The following is a 25851-nucleotide window of genomic DNA, read 5'->3' as shown; positions in this document are numbered from 1 at the left end:
ACTGGACAGCACCTAAACCAGCTGCAGACCCGGGTTTTTAAGTCACTGCTAATCCATGTCATCCATCACTTACTGCTCAAAAGGCAAGAGCATTCTCAGCTGGGTAAAGATTTATGGTGATGGCTCACCAGACTGCTGGCTTAGACTGGCCACAGACAGCGGCGTGAGCCATCTCCAAGCTTTGCATGAGCCCCAGTGCTGAGCCTGTTGGCCCCCCTGCACTACCAGCAGTGTTCATGATCAGCCTGTGTGTTCCAGGTGGATATCTGGTCCCTGGGCATCATGGTGATAGAGATGATCGATGGGGAACCTCCCTACTTCAACGAGCCGCCGCTGCAGGCCATGCGCCGGATCCGGGACAACCTCCCGCCCCGGGTGAAGGACATGCACAAGGTCAGACTTCCCATTAGGTGATGAAGGTCTTGAGCAGTGACATGTTTAATAACACTATAGGCACACATTTGAGTGCCCAGCTGATAACTTCTGAGGTCCCACCTGGAGCAGTGGGTCCTACACAGGACTTGTGCGGGGAGGATGTGAGACCAAAGCCATCAGCCATAGCCTTGTTTGTGCCCAGCCCTGGCTTGGCTTTTGCAGCAAGTGATGGCAAAGGGAGCTGGGCAGAGCCTCATGTTCCCTGTGCTTCCCAAGCTGCCCCAGGACCTGAGCAAGTCAGCACATCAGGACTGCTGTGGGTGGGTTTGCACGTCCACATCCAGTGCCAAACCCTGTGTGCATCTCCCATTTTGGGTGTGCTTCAGGCCTGAGCCCTCAGCCCACATTAATGCTTTTCTCACCCCCCACATGCAGAGCTATGCAGGGGCTGCTGTTCTGCACCCCACTGATACCCAAATGGTTTCAGCATGAGCAGCGTGTAGAAGACACAGTCCTTCAGCTCAGTACAGCTGTTACCATAGGCAGAATCACTGTGTCCCTTGTCTTCCCAAGAAAAGCAGTGTGCACACAGCCAGAAAGGGATGTTTTTGTCCACCCCTAACACCAGTGTGGTGTTGCAGGTCTCCTCAGTGCTCCGGGGCTTCTTGGACTCGATGCTGGTGCGGGAGCCCTCGCAGAGAGCCACGGCACAGGAACTGCTGAGGCACCCCTTCCTCAAACTGGCTGGGCCCCCTTCTTGCATTGTGCCCCTCATGAGGCAACACAGGCATCGCTGAAGCCGGCAGCTTTTTGGGAAAAGGTCAGTGCAGAGTCTGGATAACGGCCGTGTGGGAATGCCAGCAGTTGTGTGGGAACTACAGGCAGGGGAGGAGTAAAACCTTGTGAAGGAAAACCAGCCCTGCCTAAATAATGCAGTGTATAAAAAAACCAAGGAAGTGCTCTCTGTGCTCCCTGTGTGTGAGGGGCAGGGGAGTGATCCTGGTCCCAGCTGGGAGGCCACGCTCCACCACGGACCATCGCTCCCCAGCGCTGCTGTGTTCCCAGCCATCCAGGGAGAAGGCACCAAAGGCACAGGTTGGAAAAGTAACGAGGAGAGCACAGCCAGAGCGAAACACCGGAATTTCACTGCAGGCTACGGCACTTCTGTTTCAGAAGAACACTTTTCTGACAAAACAAAGCACTTTTTATCTCGGTCATAGCAGCGCAATGTATTTTGCAACGAGTTTGTAATTTTCTGTACAGTCCGTTTTGATAACTTGCAGTACTTTGTCACGTAACTGTTGTGTTAGTTGAAGTAATAAGTGTTACCTTAGCGAGAATTTGAGAAGATTAAAGTTTCCTACTTTTTTAACCCTTTTGAAAACAGGAAAAAGAAAAAAAAAAAAGCCCACAACCACCTTTAGGAAGTTGTAAGGTTTTGCAGATTTCCCATGGGGTGAGGAGAGCGCTTATCCCACCCTCTCGGCAGCCTGAAGAGCCAAGGATAAGTGATGTTTGTGGGCGCTCTGGCAGCCTGGCTGTGACGCAGTGGCAGAGCTGCTGCTGAATGTGAGTGGTCACCTGGGTCTCCCTCCCCTTTCCCCAGGGTGGGAGCCAACACATCCAGCCTGCCTTTGCTCCAGGGTCAGCCCAGGTCACAGCCAGCCCTTTTTTTATGCCACCACTGGGCCAGTTTTGCCACCACAAAAGCCTCTGTTGTTTCTGTCGAGCTCTGGCAGCGGGAAGGGATCACCCAGCGGGATCCCCAGAGCTCCAGCAGACCTGTGGGATGTGCTGCCAGATGTTTGCCAGAGAGGAGAAGTCGTGCTGCTGTCCAGACCTTTCTGAATGTTGATGCAACAGTTGACTACTACGGTACAATTTTGTGTTATTTGTTGGATGACTTTGCATGTTAACTGTAGGCCTAAATAGATTTGCCTTTAAAATTTTTAGAAGTGCTTCATAATTATTTCAATGATAAATGATTTTTATTTATTAATGATTAGTTCTTTTTAATTATGTATGATACAAAAGCCATGTTTTTCAAGTTTGGTTGTTTTTTTTTCTTACTGACCTCATTTTACGGTATCTTTAAGGAACCACAAAGCCAACTTTGTGAAAACGCAGTTTCTTTCTTATGATGGAGTTTCATAGTTGATAAATTAATTGTTATTTATTGTAGTAAATTATAACTAAACATCTAAACCTGGCAGGAGCTGTTGCTTAAAGATCTTCCTCTGGAGAAAAGAGTTGCCAATAATAAAGAAGCTCCTTTAGTTCTGCCCTTAAAAACTTAAAAGAATATTTGAAGGGAGAGAAGCAATTTAAAAAAAAAAAAAAAAAAAAAAAGGGAGATAAATATGAACTGGAACATTGAATAGATGTTCTCACATCTGTGTGTCTTACTCCCCCCGCTCTGCTTTCTCTTCTTAACCCTGTTTGCACATTTTAAGAGGGCACTACAGAAAATGTGTTTGGCTCCCGCCGCCCCGCCGCAAACACGCTCCCGGTGCCCACCCGGCCGAGAGCAGCACCCACAGCCTTCCAGGGGGTCTGTTTTGTAGTCTTGACAACTCAGGAAAACCGGCTGCACCAGTCCAGGCAATGGCATACAGGCACAACTGTAGTACTAGCCACAAAAGTTAAACTTTTTTAACCATCTTTAAATAAAAAAAAAATTTAAAAAAAGGGGTTGGTGGGGGGTTTTTTTCTTCAATATTCAGCACATTTTAGGCTGTGCAAGTGAAGAATTTTCTGCAACTTTCTTATCATTAGATACTTTAAAACAGTGTTCATCAAGTTTACTGAAAGTTTTGTCGATTTCAAAGGTTTTTTTTTTGTGAACACCAGCTACTGGTGAGACAAATGCACATGCAAGTTAAATAAATTAATTAATAAACAAGTTTCAGTGTGGTTTTTTCCCCTGTGCCTTTTTGCTGTTTTATAAATTTGACTCAGTCCCACAATACTGGGCCAAGCAAATAAGAAAAAAAGAATTTTCCTTCACCCAAAATTAAGGGGGGAAAAAAAAAAAGACTTACCCAAGAACATCAGGCTTAAATTTAGAAGAATAGTAGACAAATAGGCATTTCAAACCAAGATGCTGTGATTTCACCATTCTGAGAGGCTCCCCCCAAACATACCCATGTACACACACACGCTTACGTTAGAAAAATAAACAATTCTCCTCTAAACATAGAAAAACCCACATGTTTCAACACGAGTTGGCAATGCCAGCACTTGAATAAAACACCCAGACTGTGGTCAGTCAGACGGTACAGAGCATTTTGAGAAGTGACGAGCACACCCACACACCTCTGCAAGATGAAGTTCTCCAGAAGGACTTGTCCCTCTTGGAACATTTCCACCTTGCTTTCCCTGCCTCTTAAATAATCCCTTTTTTTTGGGGCCTTACACATCCTTAATTTTTGGCTTACAACCATTCAGCTCTCACGCCTACTGACAACATTCCTCCCAGTTTCCCCAGCAGCACCAGTCAGCTGATGAAGCTACAATGTTATTTGCCACCTCCAAGTCTTATAAGTGAGGTTTTTATATTACTCTTGATTACTTTCGGTTGCTGACATCAGTAAATATTTCAAGATACATTAGCCATCACCTAAAAAAAACCCAAAACACCCCAAACAAACAAACAAGAAATCTTAACTTCGGCTGTTTCGCCCTCAGCACTTCAAATAAAGCCAGAGCTGGGCAAAAAGCAGGGAATAACCACGGTCTGTTACCTTGGGCTGCACAGTTGACTGAAGCTGATGCCGAGCTCCACGTATGTCCGGGTACTCCAGGGAGTTTATTCCCACCTGGCACTAAGGAATGATGGCTTTTTCTGAGGTCACAGTTCTAAAAGCATTCACAAATCCCCATCATTTCAGTAGCAGAGGCAACATTTGCTGGCTGTGTAAGTCCCCTCCTTAGCAATACATCAATAATTTATAATTAAAGTTCTAATCATAAGTACTTGGTAAGTCATTAGCAGCTGCTTTAGTAAGTGCCTAATTATTACAGGTCCTTAAAGAGCTCAGTAGGGTGATAAGTTTCTTATATTTATCCACCATGAACTGGTGTGTTCATAAACATCTATATAAAGCAAAGCATTCAATTTGCAGCTAGCCCATAATAAGCCATCAATGAATGAAAGATAAATATAAAATTAAATCACAATAAAGTGCTGCCATCCTTAAGATGCTGCTGTAGCTTGAATGGGCAGGAGGGAAGCTGGACAGCTGTTTTAACCTTATAAATAATTTTTTCATAAATAGGCTTGAAAAGCCTTAAGCAATGGAAAATTCAGATCAAATTCAGTAAATGTTAACAAAAGGATGGAAAAGATTAAAATATTCAAAGGGGTTTCACCCAACATCCTAAATAACTTTCTTTATACAACATACATCAGTCTGGGACACAAACTGCCAGTGAGCTGAAATTATTGTTTCTATTTCCTTTCTTCCCCCCAAAAGAGAGGGAAAAACATTTCAATCCAACAAAAAAATTATTTGCTATCAATTCAGAAAACAAACAAAACTAATTACTGTATTCATGCAACTAATAGCTTACAGACACACTCCACCTGAAAGCAATGCCAGGAGCTTCCTAAGGGGAAACCTCCATCATCTGACATGAAAAGCAACAAAAGTTCTTGATGTTTGTAGGCAGAGGGTCACAGGAGCTGCACCAGCTTTTTGGGGGGTCAGCCCCACTTCAGAGCACTGGCCAGGGCTCAAGCAGCAGGATCAGGCAAGGACAGCTTCCTGTGAGCTGCCCTGCTGTGACCACCCCAACAGGGTCACTGCAGAGTGAATTAAAATCAGTTTGCAGAGTCGACCATAAATTAGCATTTTTTCCACCTTAACCACATGTTGAGGTGTTTGAGAGCATCTCCCAGTTACACCAGGCGGGTCTCGCTCACCTTCTGCAGGGGGAGAAGCAACGACGTGACACACAAGGGCTAAAGGCTAAAACCCACCAGCAGCTTCAGCTGAGCAAGGCACAAACTCCCAAACCACTCTGGGGATATTATCCCCAGCCAGCAGCTCCATCCCTCAGCCACTGCCTCTCCTACAGTGACACTTGGCAGCTCAGCCGAGCCCCAGGTTTCGCTGCCTTCAAACACGGGGCCATCCCAATATCCCGCTCCTGCAGCCACCCGGCCACAGTGTGCTGTTCGGGAGACAAACGACCATGGAGGGGCTCCTCTGGCATCTGCAGTTCAGCTGTTTGCTTCCTTTTTTTAAATCCCATTATTCTTTTGGATGTCAAATACAGGAGCAGATGTGCCAGGCTGATGGGAGCTGGCTGGGAGAGCCTTTCTGGCTGGAGGGCAGACAGGGGTGAGGCAGGACAAAGCTGATAACTGTGGCTCCTCTCTGTTGAGGATGAACCTTTAATCCTTTTATTCACCCTCCTGCTACCTCTGGCTTTTCCTAACTGCCTCTAAAACAACCTTTTTTTAATAATCAGCTCATTGTAGGCAGTGGCACTTGGTCAGCTAAAGCCTGCCCAGAACACTTTCACTGGAGTGTTGAAAGAAAAGGGCAAAGCCACAAGCACCAATAGTGCAATAATTTTGCTTCTTAAATCCAAATGAGAAAAAAAAAGCCAAGCATAATATATAGGAATGAGACCAGGAGTAAGACAAGACTAAAGGAAGGCTCGTGCTGCATCCACCTTCAACAAAAAAACCTGTAAATTTTGGAGGAGGCTACAGCATTAAAAGCCAGTGAAGTTTCTCCTCTTCCATTTCACAGCATTGAAATTACTATTTTTCTTTGATTATTATTTGGGTTTAAGCAGAAAGAGGACAGTCTGTCTGAGTCACTGCTTGGATCAAACCAGCACTTTCTTGGATCAACAAGAAAGTATTTTGCATACCCTAAGTTAACTAAAGGCCTGGACTAACTCCTGCTGAGGGAAGTCAAAGGCTTCACTGGAAACTGGACAGTACCAGATTGAAACACCATTGCCCACAAAACATGTAAGAAAAGCAACCAAGAGATTACAGTAATATTAAAAATAACCAACAAATCACAGAATACTGAACCACCACCGTATCTTCACCAAACCATCTGCTCCAAAACTCCTGCTAGAATAAATCCTACATTTAACATCCACTCAGCAAGAGGTATTTTTGCACCAATTCCATGAGGTATCATGGAGTTAGGACAAAGCATTACATCACTTCAAAAGAAGAAGGCAAATCAAGTTATTATGTATGTACATGTTTTAATTAATTTTAAAAATTGTCTACATTTAAGGATAGATTTCGAGGACTCCCTTATATTTTTTTCTGTTACATTAGATTATACCTGAATAATCTGCATAGTAACTTGAACATTACTCTTTTCTTCTTTTTTTTTTTTTGTTTTGTTTTGTTGTGAAAATATCAGTTGCAGGTAGCAATGTAACATCTCAACAACAATCACAATACGTGCAGGATGTCCAGCCAGAAGCATTTCTCAGTTGACTTGCAGTAGCACGGCACTTTATAATTTGTGTATCAATACTTTTTTTTTTTAAACTTTTTTTTTTTTAAAGTTGAGTTCAGATGTGGCTCAAGAAGCAAAAACAAACTTTCTTCACTCGATCTCAAGTGTGGGGTCAGCTCCACAGCTGACTGTGATCTGCTCCACTGGAGTTACTCCAATTAATATCAGCTCCAGGTTCTGACCTTTAATTTTTTTTTTTCAAAACACACCTGTATTTGCCTCCATGCTGTCCTTAACATGGGTGCAAACTTAGGAATGTGGTTTGAGTCCCTTCATTAAAGGGCCTGAATGAAGGGACTCTGTCCCTCAGCCCTGCTCCCTGCATGGACAGGAGCAGAGAGGGCTCAACACTTCCCAGAGCAGCGCAGGGGAGAGGTTAAAAAAAAAAAAAAAAAAAGAACAAAAAAAAGCTAATTTTGCTCCCAATGTTAAACTTTGACATGTGAAGCATTTCTGTTTCCAGATGATCAGCCCAGCTGCTTAAGAAGGTATTCAAACCACCTACTGCCACAGACACCTCACATCAGACACCGAGTCCTCTTACAGACTCTGCCCTGACTGAGTGAAGGCCCGGCCCTGACCTGCGTGTCCCCATGAAATGCTCACCATGAGGTGCTGTGAATACCATCTCTTGCCCCCCCATAACCTTTCCTCACCCACAGGAAAAAAAGTGCTTTTGCTTTTTCTACCTGATGAATACTCGGGTTGCTCGATCCTGCTCCCTATCCCATGTGCTTGTACTGAGATCTGTCCCGAGGAATCTGCACTTGGCTGGCTGTCAGCTTGAGGTGGATGTGGTAAATGCCAAGGGTGATCACGATCACCAAGCCCAGGATCAGGCCCAGAATCAGAGGCAGGGTTTCTTCCAACTGCTCCCTCTGGTCCACTGGGCACTTGTGTTCTGCAGGGAAAGGGAAAAAAGGAAAAGAGCCATGAATGAGACCCTGCAAATCCGAACTGCTGCAGTGGCCAACTGATCTCCTCGGAGTCACAGCTCCATGAGAGAGCCCCTGCACAGCAAAACCAGCTGCAGCAGCAAGGAGAGACAGTGACAGAACCATCACTGGAGCCCCAGGGAGAAAATCAATTGCTTTGGAGGAAAGTGAAATCACAGTCAACACAGGGAGGGAGGCAGAGGTAACATCTATCAAACCAGCCACACAGTGTAAAAAAAAGCACTTTTATGCCCATAAGCTCCTGTTCAGACCTCTCTGCCACACATCAATGGCCTTGCTGGGAATGGGACAGCAATAGTATGTGTCTCCTGACTGTGGCTGAAGATCTGCTTTGCTTATTTAATTATAGAGTCTATAAATATGATATCATGAGGCCTCAACGTCACTCAGATTTTAATTGTGCATCAGACTTGCCCTGCACATCATTCAGAGATTTCCCCCCCCATCTGCAAGGTGGCAGAGGTTTAAGAGCATCGCTCTCCCCTTTCCATGTGCTCCCCACAGGGAGTTCACCAGCCTGGCAGAACAATGTGTGTCTGTGGTCAGACAGCATCCTGGCACCCCGTGTTGTTCACAGAAACAACACCAGCCCCCCAGTGTTCTTCCCTCTGCTGATGAGTCTCTGCCATGGTCTGATAAACCTCTAGAAAATATTAATAACCACAGCTACAAGGCGAAAACACTTTTCTGTTGTGCTTGTAAAGGCCACCAAGGTCAGGAAACACATTACACTGGCAATCCCAGTTCAGTTCCCTTACACTTCCAGAGTCTGCTGCAGGCCTGACTGACTGTACTTTTTTCCCCACAGGATTGCTGCTTCTCCATGCTGATGGACAGGCAGAGCCCACACTGCTGAGGTGGGGCTGCCAGGACAGAAAGAACAAAAATTCTAACTCTGGGGGAAAAAAAAGGTTATGTTCTCTGGCCCCTGGATAATCATCTTCATAGTATTAGGAATGTGCTGAAAACAATGAAAACTTTAGGGAAAAAAAAATGGAAAAACAAAAAGGCTGAGTGTTAGATGAGCAAATACAAAGGGCACCACGAATTCCTGCCCTCACTAAAGACTGTCCAGATGGGTTCCCCAGGCAGCTCACTGCAGGACACCGAGATCTGCAATAACCAGGAAGAGCAAATGCTCTGCAAATCTAATGCCATGTGTTAAAGAGCAGGAAAAACCCAGAGACACCTCCCCCAGGCCCAGGCAGGAGGTGACAGCAGGGACCTGTCTCCAGCAGTGCCAGCACCTCCAGGAGCTCCGGTGCGTCCTGGAGCGGAGCCTCCTCCCAGCACCGGGCTCACAGCGGTGCCACCAGGAAACGTTTCAAGCTGTAAATGGAGTGAAACAAAAAAAAAGCAAAAGTGAAATGTAGTCTAACAAAAAAAATGTCCTTTTCGGTTCCAATTGCTCACAGTTTCACCAGAGGAGTGATTAATCACCAGGACTGTGGTACAGGCGATTCAGCAGTTGCTGCAATGCAGGGGTTTTGTTTGTTTGTAGTAAGGAGAATGGGGGGGGGGGGGGAATCCTGATTATTATTATTTAGCTCCCAAAGTTGGGTTTCTAGTGCTTTATGAAAGTCTTCCCAGTTTAGGACGCTAAGGCCTGACCAAACTCACAGAGACACACCAGCAGGCTGAGCTGACTGCAGGAAAAGCCACACACGGGGCAGAGCTGTGGGGCCAGGGGTGCTCCAACCCCACAGCCCCGCTGCCCACGTGTGGATACAAAGCAACACCATGGGAAAAATCCATGCTAGAGGAGCTCCTGTGTACCCACCTACAGACAACCTAACAGGCCAGGGTGTGCTGAGGTGCTAATTAGCAGGAGTTCACAGCAGCTGGACTCTGATTTTTGCTTTGAAAGTGGTTTAGCTTAAACCCTACAGAAAATGGAAAGCAGCCTGCTGTAAACCCAACTGAGGGCATTCCACTCAGCTCAAACACACCAGGTTTGCCCATGCACTTTCTCTACACGAGGGTGATGCTGCATTTGCAGGAGAATGGGGTGAATGTGAGGGTCTGCAGCCAGTGAAGAAGGCAAAGCACCACTGCTGTGATGCAGAGAATGGACCCAACTGCAAAGCACTTGCTCGTAACATTTGAATTCCCCCAGCTTTTGCCAAAGCAAACTGGCTGCAGAGCACAAAATATGCCAGAGGATGTGGCCAGAGCTCTGGTGTCCCCAGGAAGCCACGGCTGTATTTAAGTGTCTGAGTCACAACTCAAAAAGGTGTCAACTCTTGCAAGCAGCCAAGGAAGATAGTTCTTCATCCTGACACTTTTTTAAGAGGATTAAAAAAAAAAAAAAGGAAAGAAAAAGCAAAGCAAAGCTGGCAGTCTCCAGCAGCTCACCCCCAAACATGCTGCTCCACAGCTGGACCCGCTGCACCACCCCAGGCAGAGCAGGCAGCCTTGCACACCAGCTGCCTCCTGCCTTCCCAGCACCTTCTCCTCCCCACACACATCCATCTTCTCCTTTTGGAGCAGACCACCAGGCATCCCTTTTGGGCTCTTTGGAGACTGTGGGGAGAACGGGAATGGGGCTGGGGGCCACCCAGCACAGAGGTACTGGCAAGTGCTCAGCACAAACACACCAGCAGCAGGACTCAGGCTCTCCAGGTGCTGACTGCTAGGAGGATGAATTTTGTATTTTAACATGAGTATAATGTTAAAACGCGTCATTTTACAACAAACAAAAACATTTTCACGTTTGTAACAACGTACTTCAACATTTATACAGCATTTTTCACCCCATAGGCACTGAGGTGCACAACACTGCGGGGAGACAGGCAGAAGGTATCATTCCTGGTCAAGGAAAAGGCAAAGAGGGAGCAGGAGGGGAGAAGGGTTTGCATGAAGTTCGTGGCAGACACAGATTCAGACATTCAACCCCACCAAGCACAGTGTGGGCAGGTACCAAGCACAGTGTGGGCAGGTGGGCTGGTTATGCACGACAAATGAAACACCACTGCATTGGGAACTGCTATCTATTTTTAAATCAATGATCCTGCAGGAGAACGGCCCTTTCTGGTAAATTTTCACCCATATTTTGCTCCAGGTCAGAGGGATCTCAAAATTTCCCAAACCGATGGGATCTACCCTCAGTCCAGGAAAGCAAAACGGTCCCTGGCAAATTTAATTCCCTTAAAAGTTGGGGTAAGGCTGCAGTTCTGCCGCATCCCAAACACAGCAGGGCTGCCCCTTTTTCCCCCAAGAGGTGCCACCCCGCAGTCCCTGGTCCCTGCCCCACGGAGCACGGGCTGCAGACGGATACAAAGGAGGCGTTTAGGTACGTTGCTCATTGTTCTCTTGTGCTGCAGCACCAGGCTCACACACTGCCGCCGTTTCTATGGTGAGTGCTCGTCCAATTTCTGTACTAGGGCTACGAAACCACCTCACGGGCCCATTTTCTTGTTTCAGATCCTTCTGCAGAGCAAACAGCGGCAACAAACACACGGCGCCTTCCCGGCAGCCGCAAATGCCAGCCTGAGGATTGGCACGGGGATTTGTCCAAAGGGATGGACAAAACGGGCCAGTTATGTATGGGCATGACAAGATGGATTTTTGAGGTGGGTGTTTGTAAATAATTAGATTAAAAAAAAAAAGAAAAAAATAGAAAGATCAGGTGCTTTTTTAAATGTGGCTGCACACCTTGGTGCCAAGGACCCTCGGGAAAATGTGGCCCTCAACTGGGGTGGCTCAGAGGGAGTTGAGACCTCCCAGGATCCCAGTCTCTAATTCTCAGCCTTTGTATCCCTTTGTATTTTCCACCATAATGCATTACATTTGCACGTACAGATATAAAAATCAAAAGAGCTGGCAATTTCTCTGGGGTTCTTTCGTCAGTTTAAATGTTCTCCTCGCACCCTCTTGATCCAGCTCATCTTTTTTACTCATCTTTAAAGCTGAAAATATATACACATTTTCCCCATTAAAAAAATAAATTACCAAGCTCTGAATGAAAAAAAAATGTTCTGCTGCTTCTGTATTGAAAAACATAAAATAAATATATATATATTTGGATTTGTGAAGGTTGGAAGTGGTGTCTTTAAAAAAAAAGAAAAATGATACTTTAGCACATGAGTTTAAGCATTCAAAAAAATAAAAGCAATCCAATCAGTACCTACAAGATTTTTAATCTATCCCTGGCAGAACAGTGTCAGGACTACTGAAAAAAAACCTTTCCCCCAGTCCTTTGTGGTGAAAGGGCCCTGACCCTCCTGCGTCTCGGTGATTCTTCTGCTCTAGTGGGTCTCTTTCCCTATTCTAAAATATTTTAAAGTGTTCTGTAGCTTGTTCATAATTAATAGGAATTTTACCTAATGGGAAATTAATGAACCAAAAAGGAGAAGGCTAATTACTGTAATTTAAGATTGGCAGTGGTTCTCAGACCCCACAAAGGATCGTGTTTTGCCATGCGTGTGCCGCGGACAAGCTCGTCGGCGCGGCTGGTGGGGACTGTGTGAAGCTTCACTGATAAATGACCTCTCAGGCACTTCTGACCACCCTCTCCAGGTGCTCTCTGCTATTTAACTTCCAGTGGAATTCGACAAAAATAAAGGTAATTGAATAAGGGGAGCAGCAACAACAAAAAAAACAAAGCCTGACAAAGAGAGAAGCTGCGCTTTCCTCCGGAGGAGGAATTGCCCACACAGGTTTAAAGATTGCTAAACCAACCAGGGTCTCTTTGTGTCCTGGAGAAAAAGAAAAAAAAAAACTACAACAAAGGGAAAAAAAAGAGAAAGCAACAAATTTACTGCCTGACAGGAAAGAGCATATCATGAAAATGGCAGGTAGATTCCTTTGGCAATGAGCCCTGAGTTCTGTTGTTTTAGCTGGGAGCTCTCAGACTTCTCTAGTTTGGTATCACAGAGACACAGCAGCTCAAACAGAGTCCAAACCTGCATATTTTAAATATGCTTTTCTCAGCCCTCCAGCGCCTGCCCACATGTAAAACCTACTCCATACTACACTGGCCCTGCCATGAGTAATCCAGCCACGCAGAGCTCTGCCCGAGCCAGCACACGTAACAGCACGGATTTACTCCATCGGTGAGAGGAGGCGAGTCATGAGTGCCAGTGCTCGGCTCTGCAGTCACTGCTGGGTTTTTATTGTGTGCTAATGTATTTCCCACATGCAAAATAATGAAGACACGTTTTTAATGCTGGGCTTGAAAATAACACCACCATTTCCTAGCTTGTTATTAAAAGATTTGGCTATTACATATTTTATTTGCATCTTGTTACACTGACGGACTTAACTAATTTGATAAGGTAGTGCTATAAAATGGGGACTAGTCTCACCTAATTCAGGTAAGCATGTTTGCATTCCCTCATTCAACCTGATGGAAAAGCCAAGGGGGAGTCAGGGAGCAGGACCACCATGGGTTCCTCAGGATAAAGGCAGGCAAAACTGCAGGAATTCTGCCCCATGGCAGTATTGCTGCTGGCTCCAGTACAACCCTTTGATATAAACAGCACGCCTTAACTTACATTTTCTTTTATCCACCATTACCATTAGAGAAACCCAAGAAGAGCAATGACATCCCTTGTGTTTGGCACATGAGGCGCCTCACTGAAGTCCCTGCTACGCTTCCTTCACCCTCACAATGACCATAAATCAAACTGAAGCCAGCAACATGCATCCCAAGTATCTCCTGCCATCACAGCCCCAGGTTTTCCCTCAGTGTGCAGCAGCCCTAAAAAACCCCTGGAGCTGTGCTGAAGCAACTTCTGTGCTGCAGGGGAGACACCTAAGCCTTGCAGGACTCCCCAGGGACCGGCTTGCTGGCAACCTGGCTCTACAAGTCCTCACAGAAGCCAACGTACATGCAATGACAGGTCATGATTTAGCAGCTAGGCTGAATTTGTAAAGGTTTTTGGAGGGCCACAGAGGCAGGGAATGGGTTGGAGGGACTGCAGGGAGCACTGATAAGGGAGCTGGAGTGAGAGGATGGTGCTCTGATAAAGGTGGGACACAAATTCCTTCAGCACATCGCAACATCCCCAAAGGCCACGGTGGCATCAGCATCTTGGGGACACAGGACTTGCCTTCACCTTACCTTCACTGAAGACAAAATCCGCGGGGATGTCGAAGGGCTGGAGCCGCACTTCCGACAGCAGGAGCTGCACCGACTTCTGGTGGTCACTGGAGATGAGGGAGATGGTCTGCTGGGCCTGGCACTCGTAGGACTTCCCAGCGGGGGTGACCAGGGCCGAGAGCCGGTGCGAGCTGGCCGTGTGCTTCCCGGCTGGCCAAGGGACACAAACAGAGGTCAGGTCCCATCTCCGGGGGCCCGAGGTGACTTTAGTGACAAAGGCAATGGACTGCACACGCGGGAGCGCAGCCGGTGCGCAATGCGGCGCCCGCGCGCTCTGCTGCTCCCACAGCACCGCCACCCGCGCTCCTGTCGCAGGACCTGGGGCCCGTGGAGCTGGAGGAATGGTTTCTATTGACACACGTCCAAGTTTTAGCCTGGGACTGTGCTTGTACTCCCCACATTTGGGAAGCGGCAATTCCTACTCAAGCGGCACTTGAGCTCGGAATTCAGGTGGGAAGGAGCGATGCAATTTGGGGACCACGCTACAAAGCAAAACAGGCCATAATGCCTTTCCTGAAACTACAACATGATCATCTCACCCAAGCGTTAAGTTACAATAAAATATTTTCCCGTCAAGCTCGTTTCACAAACGAAGGCCGAATGTGGCTCAGCAAGGTGGAATGAGGGATGCCTTCCACCTCCCGCTCTTCTGCAGCCCTTTGTTCCCCTCCAGCAGCACAGAAAAGCAATCAGTGTTTCACACTGGCAGAAGCTGATGAGGCATGGCCACCACCGTGTTTTGGGGACTCAAACAGTAGAAACACCAGTGGGAAAACAGCCCCATATCTACTGTATCTTACAGCACAAACTCTTAGCCCGCTATTCACTGGAGTTTGAAAATCCTGAGGAAGAATGATTTGCAGATGACAGTATTTCAGTTTTTGATACAAGACAACTAATTTCTGAGCAGAAATGAAATAAAAACAAAATGAAAGCCAAAAGAACGGAAAACCAGCGAGAAAAGAGGAGGCTGCTGGGTGCAGAGGTGTGTAGGAGTATTATACTGATGTCAATCTCATAGTTATCCTGGGAAAGCGCTGCCTTCCCACCTATTCAACCACCATCAGAAGTGAGGAAATAATTAACCTTAAAAGCCATCTCCCAGAGGAGAGGAGACAAGCTTTTTCAGCCCAGGTGGCCCCCTGCCCACCCCCTCGGGCCCTGGGTCCCGCCGGAGAGCCTGTGGCAGCGCAGCACACGGGCAGAGCTGGGCTCTCCTCCCACGGCAACCGCGGTCACTAAACACAATAAAAAAGGGGAGGGGGGACACAAAAAAAAAATAGTTCGCCGTTTAAACCCGGCAGTTAGTCCCGGCTCTGTCGGGCGGGTATAGGTCTTCCCCGTTAAGCTGTGCTTAGGCGAGTAGCCCGCGGGGTGCCCGCCAGACCCCCGGGATCCGCCTTAAACCCCGTCCCCCGGGCGCTTACGGCTCACGGCGTCCTTGAAGTAAGTGCGCTCGGAGGTGTCGTAGGTGAACTGGATCCGGCTGAGCCTCCAGAACGCCTCCGGCCCCCGGGACGTGTTGTGCCCCTCCTGCCGAGACAGGGCTGGTCAGGACCCCGCAACGCCGGCGCGCCCCCTCCCCAGCTCCCGGGCGTGCGGGGGAGCCCGTACCTTCAGGAAGAAGAGTTTGAGGGTGTACGCTTGCTCCAGCCAGGAGAGCTCCAGCTCCGACTCGTTAGTGCCACACTTGCCCTTCATCTCGGCGCCCCGTGACAGCGGGATATCGGCTTGCTCCGTAATCAGCTGGAAACGGGGAGCGGGGGCTCAGGGGGGCGGCCCCGGGGCTCCTCCGGGAACCCACGGCCCCCCCACTGCCCCGGCTGCAAATCCTCGGAGGGGATACAGGACTTTCCCAAAGTACCGGCGGACGTGTGTGTGTGTCCCGTGCCATCCCCGGTCCTGCCGGAGCCCCGGGAGCCCCCCGGGCCGCCCCGCCGCCCCCGGCCCCCACTCACATCCACGTAGTTGCTGGCCCACACGTCGTAGGGGACGATGAACTTGGCGGCGAATTCGGCCATGAGACACGTCGTCCGGTTTTCCCGCACCACGAAGATGTCCTTCTCGGGGTTAGGGGAGAGCCCGGAGAGGTTTTCAACTTCTTGCTCGGCTGCCAGGCGAGCCGCGGCGTCTGCGGGCACAGAGGGGCTGAGCCCGGCAGCGATGGGCCCCTCGCCCCAAGCCTCTGCAGGCTCACCTGAGCACCCCCGGCACCCCCGAACCCGATGGAGTAAGCTCCTCTATCGCGACGGGGCGCCCCTGTCGCGACAGAGCAGGTAGCGGAGATGGGGCAGCAGATGGGCGGTGATGTGGGACCGGTGCTCGAACAGCGCCGGGTCTGTCTCAGCGCCAGAGGCTGCCCCATCGCGACAGGGCTCCCTGTCGCGACTCGCCGCCGCGGTACTCACGCAAGAGGAGAAGCAGCCCCGGGAGGCGCCCCCCGGCCATCCTCCCTGCTCGGTCCCGGCGTGGCCGCGGCTGCTGCAGCTGCTCCTCCCAAAGGGTCCGCTCCGGAGAAAAGAAAAAAAACAATTAAAAATAAAAAGGAGGAAGGGAAAAAAAAAAAAAAAGGTGCACACACCTCCTTTCTCAGGAGCCGCACAGGCTGCAAAAGCACTCTGCTGCGGAGTGGCGGGGAGGAGGGACGGGGAAAGTGTGTGGGTGTGCGGGGAGGAGGAGGAGGAGGAGGGGAGATGCCGGCGGAGCTGATGGAGGCGCCCACGCCGAGGGACGGGGCGTACGCACGGCCGGGCGGGGAGGAGGGATTCCCACCCTCCGGCGGTGGGGACCCCGCGGAGGGGCTGCCGGGGATCCCCGCGGGGACCTGGGGCCGCCCCGGCGTGCGGCTGGAGCGGAGCGGGGCTGACCCCCAGCGCACCCCGCTCCCCCGGGCAGGGCCGGCGGTGGGAGCGGGGCCGGGTCCCTCCCGCCCCGGGGCCCTGCCGCCGGTCCCCGCCGGAGAGGCCGGCGGGGCAGGGGGGATGGAGGAGGGGATATCTAGTCCAGCCGGCTGCTCACGGAGCGTCACTAATTTCGGTGAAGCCGAACAGCTGCTTCGCGTGTTAATTTAGAAGGAAACGTGCAGCTATTTTTGTGTGGCAAGGTCAGGAGCAATCCCGCAGCCTTTTGTGAGCGGCCACCGACACACCTGAGCTCTAAGATGTCGCGACGAACCGTAACACCTACTGTAACATAAAACATACCATCCCGTAGGTCCCGACAGCCCCGAGAAAGGTGCATTAGAACAAAAATCAAGACCGGCGGGGTGTCTTGGGGAAGCAGGGAGGACGTGACACCCGGTGTGCGCCTCAGATGGGGGGACAGTGCCAGCTGTGCCGGGGCTCACAGGGGTTTGTCCCTGCCCGGCGCTGAGGGGAGAAGGGGCTGTGAGGTGGGGTGATAAGAGCTCACCCCCTCCCCGAGCAGGGAGGGCTGCCCGCCCCCCGCCCCGGGTGTGTGGTGCTGTTGGGGCCCCGCAATTGCTCGTCAAACGGCGCCTGCCTTCCCTCCCTCCGAGCCCGGGGGCAGGGGCTGGGCCGGACCCCCGGGCTCTCGGCAGAGAGGTCTGCGGGGGCAGAAGGCGCGTTGCCAGCCCGGGTGAGCTGCTGGTCTCCCCCGGGGGTGCGAGGCGGTGGCTGGAGGCCGCTCCGGGGCTTCCCCGCTCTCCCTTTCGCCTGGTGATGCGAGGATGAAATATTTTTTTTAACTCCCCGTCTCTCATCAAGAGCTTTTTCTGGAGCTTTAACGGGCTGCCACCCTCGCCCCGGGACCAGGAGTACATCCGATTACTTACAATTTACAGCGACACCGGTCCCAGGAGCAGCAAACCCTACGCCAGGGATGTTTTTTTTTTTTAGGTTAAAAGCCAAAGGGACAGCAGCTATTCGGAGCCTGTGGCGGATTCACCAATTCCCATTTCTAGTTCAGGAAAAGGCGTCTGAAGGAAACGGTCCAGGGTTTTGAGAAGCAAGGGACTGCAAGGTGAGTTTTGATTGTGGGCAGCTGCCCTTTCTCTGCCAGGGCACACACCTGCAGATAGGGGCTTTCTTGCTGGGAAATAGCTCTTCAAAAGCAGGTACTGAAGGAACATATTGATTTTTGTAACTGTAACGTTGAAATTCCTTTTCTGTTTGCTGTACGTATTAAATATATTCTGACCATTTCCTCTCTCTCCTGTTTCATGATAAAGAGTCAATCCTGCCCCCCTGCCCCAACAGAGTCAGACCTGTGTTGGTTGTAAAACAGGATTAACCTACAGATAATAAGTTCAAGGGATTGTATAAAGGAAAAAATATAATCTTATATACGAGTCTCTTTGACTGTAACAAACTATATTTCTGTGGCAATTGTAGTGCCTGGCTTCCTCAGTTCCTCCACTGATGAGCCCAGTATTTAACTACCTTCTATTTCCTCCTCTAGTCCCCTATTTAATTTCCAGACTTATTGAGGTTTCTAGGTAGCTTCTAAGCCTCCAAATGCACGATTCTGAGCAGCTGCCCCTGCAACCAGCCTGTGTAGGAGGGTACCGCAGGGAGCAGCTGGGAGAGAGCAGCTGTGCTGGAGGCACAGGCAAGCCTGACCCACGGCACGGCACCGCGGCTCTCCCAGCACCCGCCAGCTGCACGGCACAACAAAAAACCCTTCAGCTCCGGGGACAATCGCCACTTCCAGCCTGCAGAGACTTGTTTATTCTGTTCTCTGCGGCAAAATAGGGAAAGGCCTAAGATTTCCTAAAACCAAGTAAGCCCCAAAACATGGTCAGAGCAGAAAGGTCTCACCTGAGGGAGCCAGTGCACCATTACCTGCCCTGAAATGTTGTGACCGGGGCCAACTACGGTCACAGACTGGATCACATGGAACTAGACCCCCAACCTGCCCTTTCACAACCAGTCTCCACAGCTGGGGGTGTCTCTGAAGGTTGAATCCCCCTTGCTACCTACCCCCCAACTATCAGGCAGCAATAACTCTTACCGGCCTCCTCGGGAGGAGCACACAGCACGGTGACAGCGGGGCTGCAGCCCTGGAACAACTGCTGGCACATCCAGCAGGAGCAGGGTTTTCTGGCCGACTGGCTCCTCTGGGATGTCTCTGCCACTTGCAGCCGGTTTCACAGGCAGCCCGTGGGCAACAGCATGCGGAGTCTACAAGGAAATCAGCCCCCGAGGGGTATTTTGGGTCTTTAGTGACGCAGTCTAACTGCACTCAGGTGGTGCAGGTGTTAAACGGACCCCCACCTGGAAATAGTTAAGTTAATGACCAACCCCCAAATTACTGGAGGTGAAAGAATAGCGGGCTGCCTGTGAGGCCAGGGTGTCATGACCCTCCCCATCACAGCTGAGCTGAATTTATCTCAAGAGATTCAGAGAGGGAGAATCTGCCACTTCCCTCGATGAAATTTCACTGAAGTGGAATCCATCACCCCGGCAGGGAATGACATTTTAAACTGCTTTAACTCGGTATCAATGTTCAAATTGATTAGCCTATTTCATCTCAATGGAAATTCTCACCTCATTACATTAGCGGCCAAACTTCAAATAATTTTTGAATCAAATACTACTTAAACAGTATTTCAAAATACTTAGCTGACAAAATTCATCACTTAATTTCAAATTACTGCCTGCATTTTAGGCTAAATTGTCAACGGATAAAATAGGCATCAGTGCTGGGAGCTGAGGTTTCCTGCTCTGCAGTTTCATAGAAGCCCATTTTCTCTCTGACTTGACAAATGCCTGGCTCCTGGCTGAGCAGTGAGCACAGACTCAAACGGGGGCTGTGGACAGTATTTTCTAGCCTTCCAAAACCCGTGTTTCCCCCTAATGGATAGGACACTTGCCAGGGAAGAAAGACAGGCAGGTTTGTTTTTTTTCAGAGAGGGATGTGAGCCGAACCCAAGCCCTTCATTTCTAGCTATTTCTTTAACAGGTAGGGCAGTGTTTTCCTGCCAGGCTGTAAGTGAGCCTAAGATGCTTCACCATCCAAGTTCCCTCTATATCTGCTCTGTTATTTGCTTCTCTTTACTGGCTAGAAACCACTGTCATAGGCAATGGTATAAAATTCCAGCTCTCGGCACTGTCTCCACCAGCTGTGTTTTAGAAGACATTTTTAATTAAAAGAAAAACCATAATAAAAAAATTGCCTTGTTTGAGATGCCAGATCCTGAAAACACTGCTGCTCCCAGCTCCATCCAGCACTTGAGACCGGCTTATGGAGCAGGGAGAGCTGCTCCCAGCACACAGCTTGTCTTTTAAAACATTATAAGGAGCAGGAGACACCTCTGTAGGTTGTGGCATCAGAGTGGGAATTCTGAATACACATCACAAGTTTGCTTAAACCCTGCTTTAAACACCTCAAGACTCACTGACCTCTGCCTCAGCTGCATTCTCAAAGCTGTGCTGCTACACTGGACTCAGGCTGCTGCATCTCCAGGCAGTGCTGCTACACTGTACTGGGGTAGACCTCTAGTGCTGCCAGGACCAATGCTGCACAATGCTTCTAGCACTTAAATAAAATTAAAAAAAAAAAAAAAAAGACTCCTTTGACTAAATAAGCTGTGATAGAAATATATTTACACTATGCACATTTTTACAGGAAATACAACTTGCTAAAAATTTGCAGTTAATAATACCACCGCCCTGCAATTCACTGCAGTCAAAACTAAAGGATTTGAATTTTTAAGTTTTTTATTAGAGAAGTTGAAAGTTTCATCTCAGGACTGACAATAACATAATTATCTCTTTTCATTTATTTTGTTTATAGGAATATGTAGAATTTGTTTGTACAAGCATATACAACAAAGTAATTGGTGCTTAGTACATTGAAATCAGGAATCTGATTTGTTCTAAACTACCAGTTTTCCATGCAGTCATCTTTGAGTTGGCAGCATGGACAAATTCCAAGCAGAATGCTTACATGCATTGTTTTGCAATATAACTACAGCAAGCTCTGGAAACATGCAAATTAACACATTAGCAAATTGGTTTTTATATCTAATGGACATAAAAAGGTTATTCCTGATATGAAATTCTGAAAATCTGCATAAATACTTCTGTGTAAAATTAAATTAGTTATGTACTTTTCTTTTACTACAAGTATCAAGAATGCCCACGTAATTAATATACACACATATATATAGAGACCTTGTAATGCTAAAAGTCTTTGTAATTAATCAAACAATATTCTGTGCCATACATTTACTCAGTATTTACCAGCTAGTAGCATGACTGTGGTCATATAGTAGGCATTACAGTCTTAGTAGCATTTGTATCACATGCAAACATACTCTTAGCATTTCTGTTTACTAATTTTTATCACGTGGCAACATGTATGTGATTTTCTACAATGTTGTAATTCCCAAGTGTATAAATACTTTTTACATTTTCACAGTTACAAACTTTTTGCCAAAAGCCATTTAAACAATCTTTTAAGTTACAATGAACTGTAATATCTGGGATCTACAGCAACAGGATCAAAATGCAATTTCTATACAAGCAATGTAGGATGTAAACTTTTCTTAAAGTGCCTAAAATGTAATTCCTTAGAGCACTGATCAGTTTTGGCACAAATACACTGTATTTCCCTCAGGTTATTCATTGCAGTAACTTTTACAGGATATGGGCTCCTCTCAGACATTATGACAGAGTTGATATGGCACTTGTGAATGACATCATTAGGCTGCAGAAATATCCTGTCAAGTTACTGCTGCAGCTGATGAATTTGGCCGATGACTTTGTACATATTGTACTTCTGAATACACGCAGTTACCTTTCAATTGCCTGCTGCCTGGAAAATACCTCGGAATATAATTTATAATCACCCAAACTCAGCTCCTTCCTATCCTGATTATTAGGGTGACTGGGCATAAGATCCAGTTCAGTGGGCTCGATGACATGAGGTGCTGAGCATCTGGCGAGTTGTTGCTTGTCGGGATCTGGCAGCAGGGGGGTTTCTACACAAGGTATCGAGAACAGAAATGGTAAATAACATAACTCGACTACAGTTTTTTTGTTGCCATTTGAGATGATGTTAAAAGTATCTGTTGTGTTTCGAGGCTCTGATTGTGTAATTCTGGTGCAGGCAAGCTGCCTGTTGAGGACACAGGAAGGAACACAGGGACGGGGTTTAAAAAACCGTCTTCATCTTCGGGTTGGGGTTTTTCTGAACAAAGGAGATTCTTACAGAAATCCAACAAAGGAAATTCAGTGCCCAGTGTTAAAAAAAGGAAATAATGCAAACCTTAAGACTTGGTGGTCCGTAGCTACACTTTACATATTAAAAACAAAAAACCAAAACAAACCCCTTTTAAAAACAAAACAAAAGAAACAAAACAAAAAAAAAGGAAAAAGCCCACTTTTCAACCTCGGCAACGTTATTTTGAATTTTGCTCTCATTTTAAAAGGATGCTGTGTTCTCCAACTTCAATTTGCTTGTTGAGGCTTCAGACCACTGTTGCTGGCCTGCGATCCATCTCTGCTTCCAGCTTCACCATCTGCTGCATCTCCTTTGCCTGCAATCCAAAATAACCGCATGAAGCGTCGCATTAGACCTTTTGTTCAGAATGAAGCACACGTTCTACATGACAGTGTCTGAGTGAAATACAGGCAAAACACACTGAGATATATATATATATATAATAACATTATTTTTACACCCCTCAGCCTCCCCCGTGTCATTCTCTTTTCAAAATCAGGTGTAATCCTTATATCTACAAATTCACGGGGAATATTTTTGATCCTATTCCAGGACTCATGGGTTGACTTTCTACAGCGTGTGGTAAAATGCAGAAGCCCCAGCATTGGGGAACAATGCCAGGCAGATGCCAATTTGACTGTTTCTCCTGACAGGACATGTCTTTGGGAATGTATTCTTTACTGCTGTTCTATGAGTATTCTGATGTGTTAATTTCTGAAATTCTTAGAGACTTCATCTATGATCTGGACTTATTTCTTTCATAAAGGCAAGGAATGACTAAAATCCATCGGTGTAACATATTCCTTGCAGTAGGCAAGATTTTTTTGAACAGTAATTTTTTAAGTATTAATTTTTTTAAAAATAATTTCCATCTGGCCTGGAGATCCTTAAGATTACAGAGGGGGTGTTTTTCACCTCAGGATTAGACTACTGCTATATGCTTCATGGGATTACACACACTGAATCCACCTGAAACTGTATCCAAATGCATTATGCAAAATACAGCAATGAATATATGCCAGATCTGGCTATAAACTCTGTGTGCCTGAGGCTTTGCAGGCAGAATTAAAGTACTGTGTATAAATGGTAACTGGCCTGGGAATCCCCTCTTAGAGGGCGTTTTTTTAATTCCTTTCCCTCTCTCTCTCAGACACACACAGAGGCACAATTTCTCCTCCTGTTACAGTGTTTTGTTTGAAACTCTGGAGTTTAAAGGAACTGGGAGTCAGCATCTTCATTTTCCCTGAGGCCTCTGAATCTGGGAAGTTACTTAAATCCATAACTCCAAGGACCCTGAATAAATTGACCCAGAGAGCAATCTAATCCACCTATCTTTACAATCAAACTCCTGAGCATTAGGACAAGTTTAGGAAGAGACAACCCAAGCTAATATTTTCTTTGGTGTAACTGCTCCGCATCTGTCATGCAGGGAATAATGGTTAAGGGACTTGACTTACATAAACTCTGTTCCAAAAAAAGTTGTAAATGTTGCTTAGACAGGCAACTTTGCTACACAAGCTCCTACTTAAGGGCTCATCTATTCTGTATGTGCAAACACATATTTGCATGTGTGAAAATGGGCAGATGCAGGTCTAAAGTAATGAGATGCACCACTATTCCTTTTGCAAGGTAAATGTGGATTTATGCAGATGTGACATACCTGCCTTCTTGAAAAATCTAGCCCTGTCCTTTCTTAATCATCATCATCATCATCATCATCTTAGGGAAAAAAGTAATTATGATAATAGCAAAGCAACTGTCATAAATATGATTAAAAATTAATCAACGCTCTCCATTTAAATGACTTAAAAGTTTGAAAGTAATGAAGAAATAATTTTAACATGAAAATATGGAAACATAACAAATAAATCAATATGGACAACCTCTTCTGAAATGTTGGCTGGATTTTGCCTGTGTGTGAAATGAAACTCCAGATGAAACGAAACCTTGTGGTTGTTTCTCAGTGACTCACACATTTCACGTTTTAGGCTTGTGACTTAACTACTGGCACACAGCATCCTATAAATATATTCTGCCAATGTATTGTGTACAGAATTGTTGCAGAGAGAACCTGGCTTCAAAGAACACATTAGCATATAGCACAGGACCAGGGTGCCTGGTTTTGCCAGTCTGAGCCTGGTTCAGACAGTGCATTCTGACCCGAACACTCGGGCACAACACTGGAAGATGAGCCTTCTGGAAGGCAGCACTGAACCCATAGTGAGCCCAGGAAGTGAGGAACAGCCAGTGGACTCCACTTTAAAGAATAAAAATAATTTTTTCCTAGCCTAATGAATGCTTTTGTTCATCATTATGTGTCTACAAATAGATGTTGCTGAAGTGGGTGCTGTCAGTGGTGCAAGATGTTATCAGTTCAAGAGAGTAATTCAGAGGAGGCAGTACTGTAACCATGGGATGTTCAAGCCCAGTGCAGCTCTTTCTCTTGGTAAGACAGGGGTTAACAGAGATTTCTTGTGAGTAAGGATTACTTAGGGAGCCACAGCAGCACAGCCACATCACAACTGGAATTGCCAAACCTTGTAACATGTTGGAATTTGAAGTGAATTTTAAAGTGCTGGAAGCCTCTCTTCCTTAGGCACTAGGAAGCTATTTCTAGCCATCTATTTTATATTTTGCTATTCTTAGTGTGGAATTACTTATTTTTATTACTATGCTAATATATGTGGGTACCCTTTGTCTGACTATCAGCATTAGCAGGTAATCATACATATGTTAACACTAAAATAGTTTTCTTAGATCAACAGACACTCTCACACAGTTCAGAACTCTAAGCAGATCTTTCAGTAACAGCAGCTAATGTACAAGTTAATCTCTGAATATTTCCTCTGCACATCCCTGTTCATATGCATCTGAATTTGAGATGCTAAAGCACAAAATACTGTTAATATTGTGTCAGGCTCAAATATCTGTGTGCAAACAAGATTAACACTGTGTCCACTATGTCAATGGCACTTCCCAATGGTTGCATTTACAAGGAGGGCTCCAATGATAATGATTTAATTTAGAAGGAAAGCACACTGAAATAATAGTTTGCTTATTATACGTCCATCCTACCTTGTGTTTGAGAGACTGCATGACAGGATTTCAAAAGCTGTTTGTACAAAAATAATAATGTCAAAATTGAGTAATACAACAAGAAGCAAATTAAATGAATGAAAACTGAAGTGAGATTGAGAAATTAATGCAAGAAAAACATACACAAAACAAAACAAATTTAAATTCACAACAGTTTATATTGAAGGCTGTTTCCACCCATAATTCTATTTTTCTACATTGTATATTTGTATGAAAATTTTCTTGCCTTGTTTTGATCAGGGGAAAAAAAAAAAGCTTTGAAATGATCATTAAACAAATACCACCTTTATCTGGATCCAACTAGCTTTCACACATCAATGTGTATCACAATGAACCAGAACCAGCTGGGGTTTTGCACTGATGCACTTTTGGGGGCTAAAAGGAAACGGTTAAAACAGCATGTGCAAAAATATATATGGTGATGGATCAAATCAGAGTGAGTTAAAAAGCCGTTGAGGACTCCCCCTGTGGCAGAGGCCACCACATGCCCACACAGAAGTGATAACCAGCCTGTGGATGAGTTTACTCCATTTAATCACTGATGATTTAAGCTGACTCTGTCCCTGCCCCGAAATGGCGTATGAGCAAGCCCATGTAGGCTGGACCATCACTCAGCAGCAGAAGCTGTAACCCC

General features: G+C 46.8%; 3 protein-coding genes across 19 annotated transcripts in view; 1 reads left to right on the top strand and 2 right to left on the bottom strand.

Annotated features, from left to right (window-relative positions):
* PAK5 (p21 (RAC1) activated kinase 5) overlaps nt 1-3277 on the top strand; it is a 221389-nt gene extending 218112 nt beyond the window's left edge. For all 9 annotated transcript variants that reach the window (XM_064647526.1, XM_064647527.1, XM_064647525.1 and 6 more), the window contains 2 exons: nt 259-393; nt 1017-3277. In XM_064647526.1, the coding sequence (XP_064503596.1) occupies nt 259-393; nt 1017-1172 (291 nt within the window). In that variant the 3' untranslated portion in view covers nt 1173-3277. The remainder of the gene's footprint in view (nt 1-258; nt 394-1016) is intronic.
* Nucleotides 3278-6592: 3315 nt separating this feature from the next.
* LAMP5 (lysosomal associated membrane protein family member 5) lies at nt 6593-16716 on the bottom strand. The gene is made up of 6 exons (XM_064647547.1): nt 16343-16716; nt 15893-16065; nt 15549-15680; nt 15362-15467; nt 13896-14084; nt 6593-7776 (listed from the first exon to the last, which is right to left on the bottom strand). Exons 1-6 carry the CDS (start codon nt 16380-16382, stop codon nt 7598-7600), a joined length of 819 nt encoding a protein of 272 aa, XP_064503617.1. The 5' UTR covers nt 16383-16716; the 3' UTR covers nt 6593-7597.
* A 3880-nt stretch (nt 16717-20596) lies between these two features.
* PLCB4 (phospholipase C beta 4) overlaps nt 20597-25851 on the bottom strand; it is a 188216-nt gene continuing 182961 nt past the window's right edge. For 6 of the 9 annotated variants that reach the window (XM_064647514.1, XM_064647516.1, XM_064647513.1 and 3 more), the window contains 2 exons: nt 25197-25233; nt 20597-22437 (listed from right to left, as the gene is read on the bottom strand). In XM_064647514.1, coding sequence (XP_064503584.1) covers nt 22349-22437; nt 25197-25233 — 126 coding nt within the window. In that variant the 3' untranslated portion in view covers nt 20597-22348. The remainder of the gene's footprint in view (nt 22438-25196; nt 25234-25851) is intronic. The other 3 variants (XM_064647518.1, XM_064647512.1, XM_064647517.1) reach the window with 1 other exon arrangement.

Source organism: Pseudopipra pipra, chromosome 3 (genome assembly GCF_036250125.1).
Source record: "Pseudopipra pipra isolate bDixPip1 chromosome 3, bDixPip1.hap1, whole genome shotgun sequence".
NCBI classification, from domain to species: Eukaryota; Metazoa; Chordata; class Aves; order Passeriformes; family Pipridae; genus Pseudopipra; species Pseudopipra pipra.
Note: the sequence above shows the minus strand (reverse complement) of the source record. Positions and strands in the feature narration are given on the sequence as shown.

Bases quoted from the DNA above. Each gene is read 5' to 3' on its own strand.
- LAMP5 (XM_064647547.1), bottom strand. From the start codon at position 16,382: ATGGCCGGGGGGCGCCTCCCGGGGCTGCTTCTCCTCTTGC. The intron at 15,681-15,892 runs GTGAGTGGGGGC...CCCCGTTTCCAG, and splicing joins GGGCCAGCAACTACGTGGAT to CTGATTACGGAGCAAGCCGA. The intron at 15,468-15,548 runs GTACGGGCTCCC...CTGTCTCGGCAG, and splicing joins TCAAACTCTTCTTCCTGAAG to GAGGGGCACAACACGTCCCG.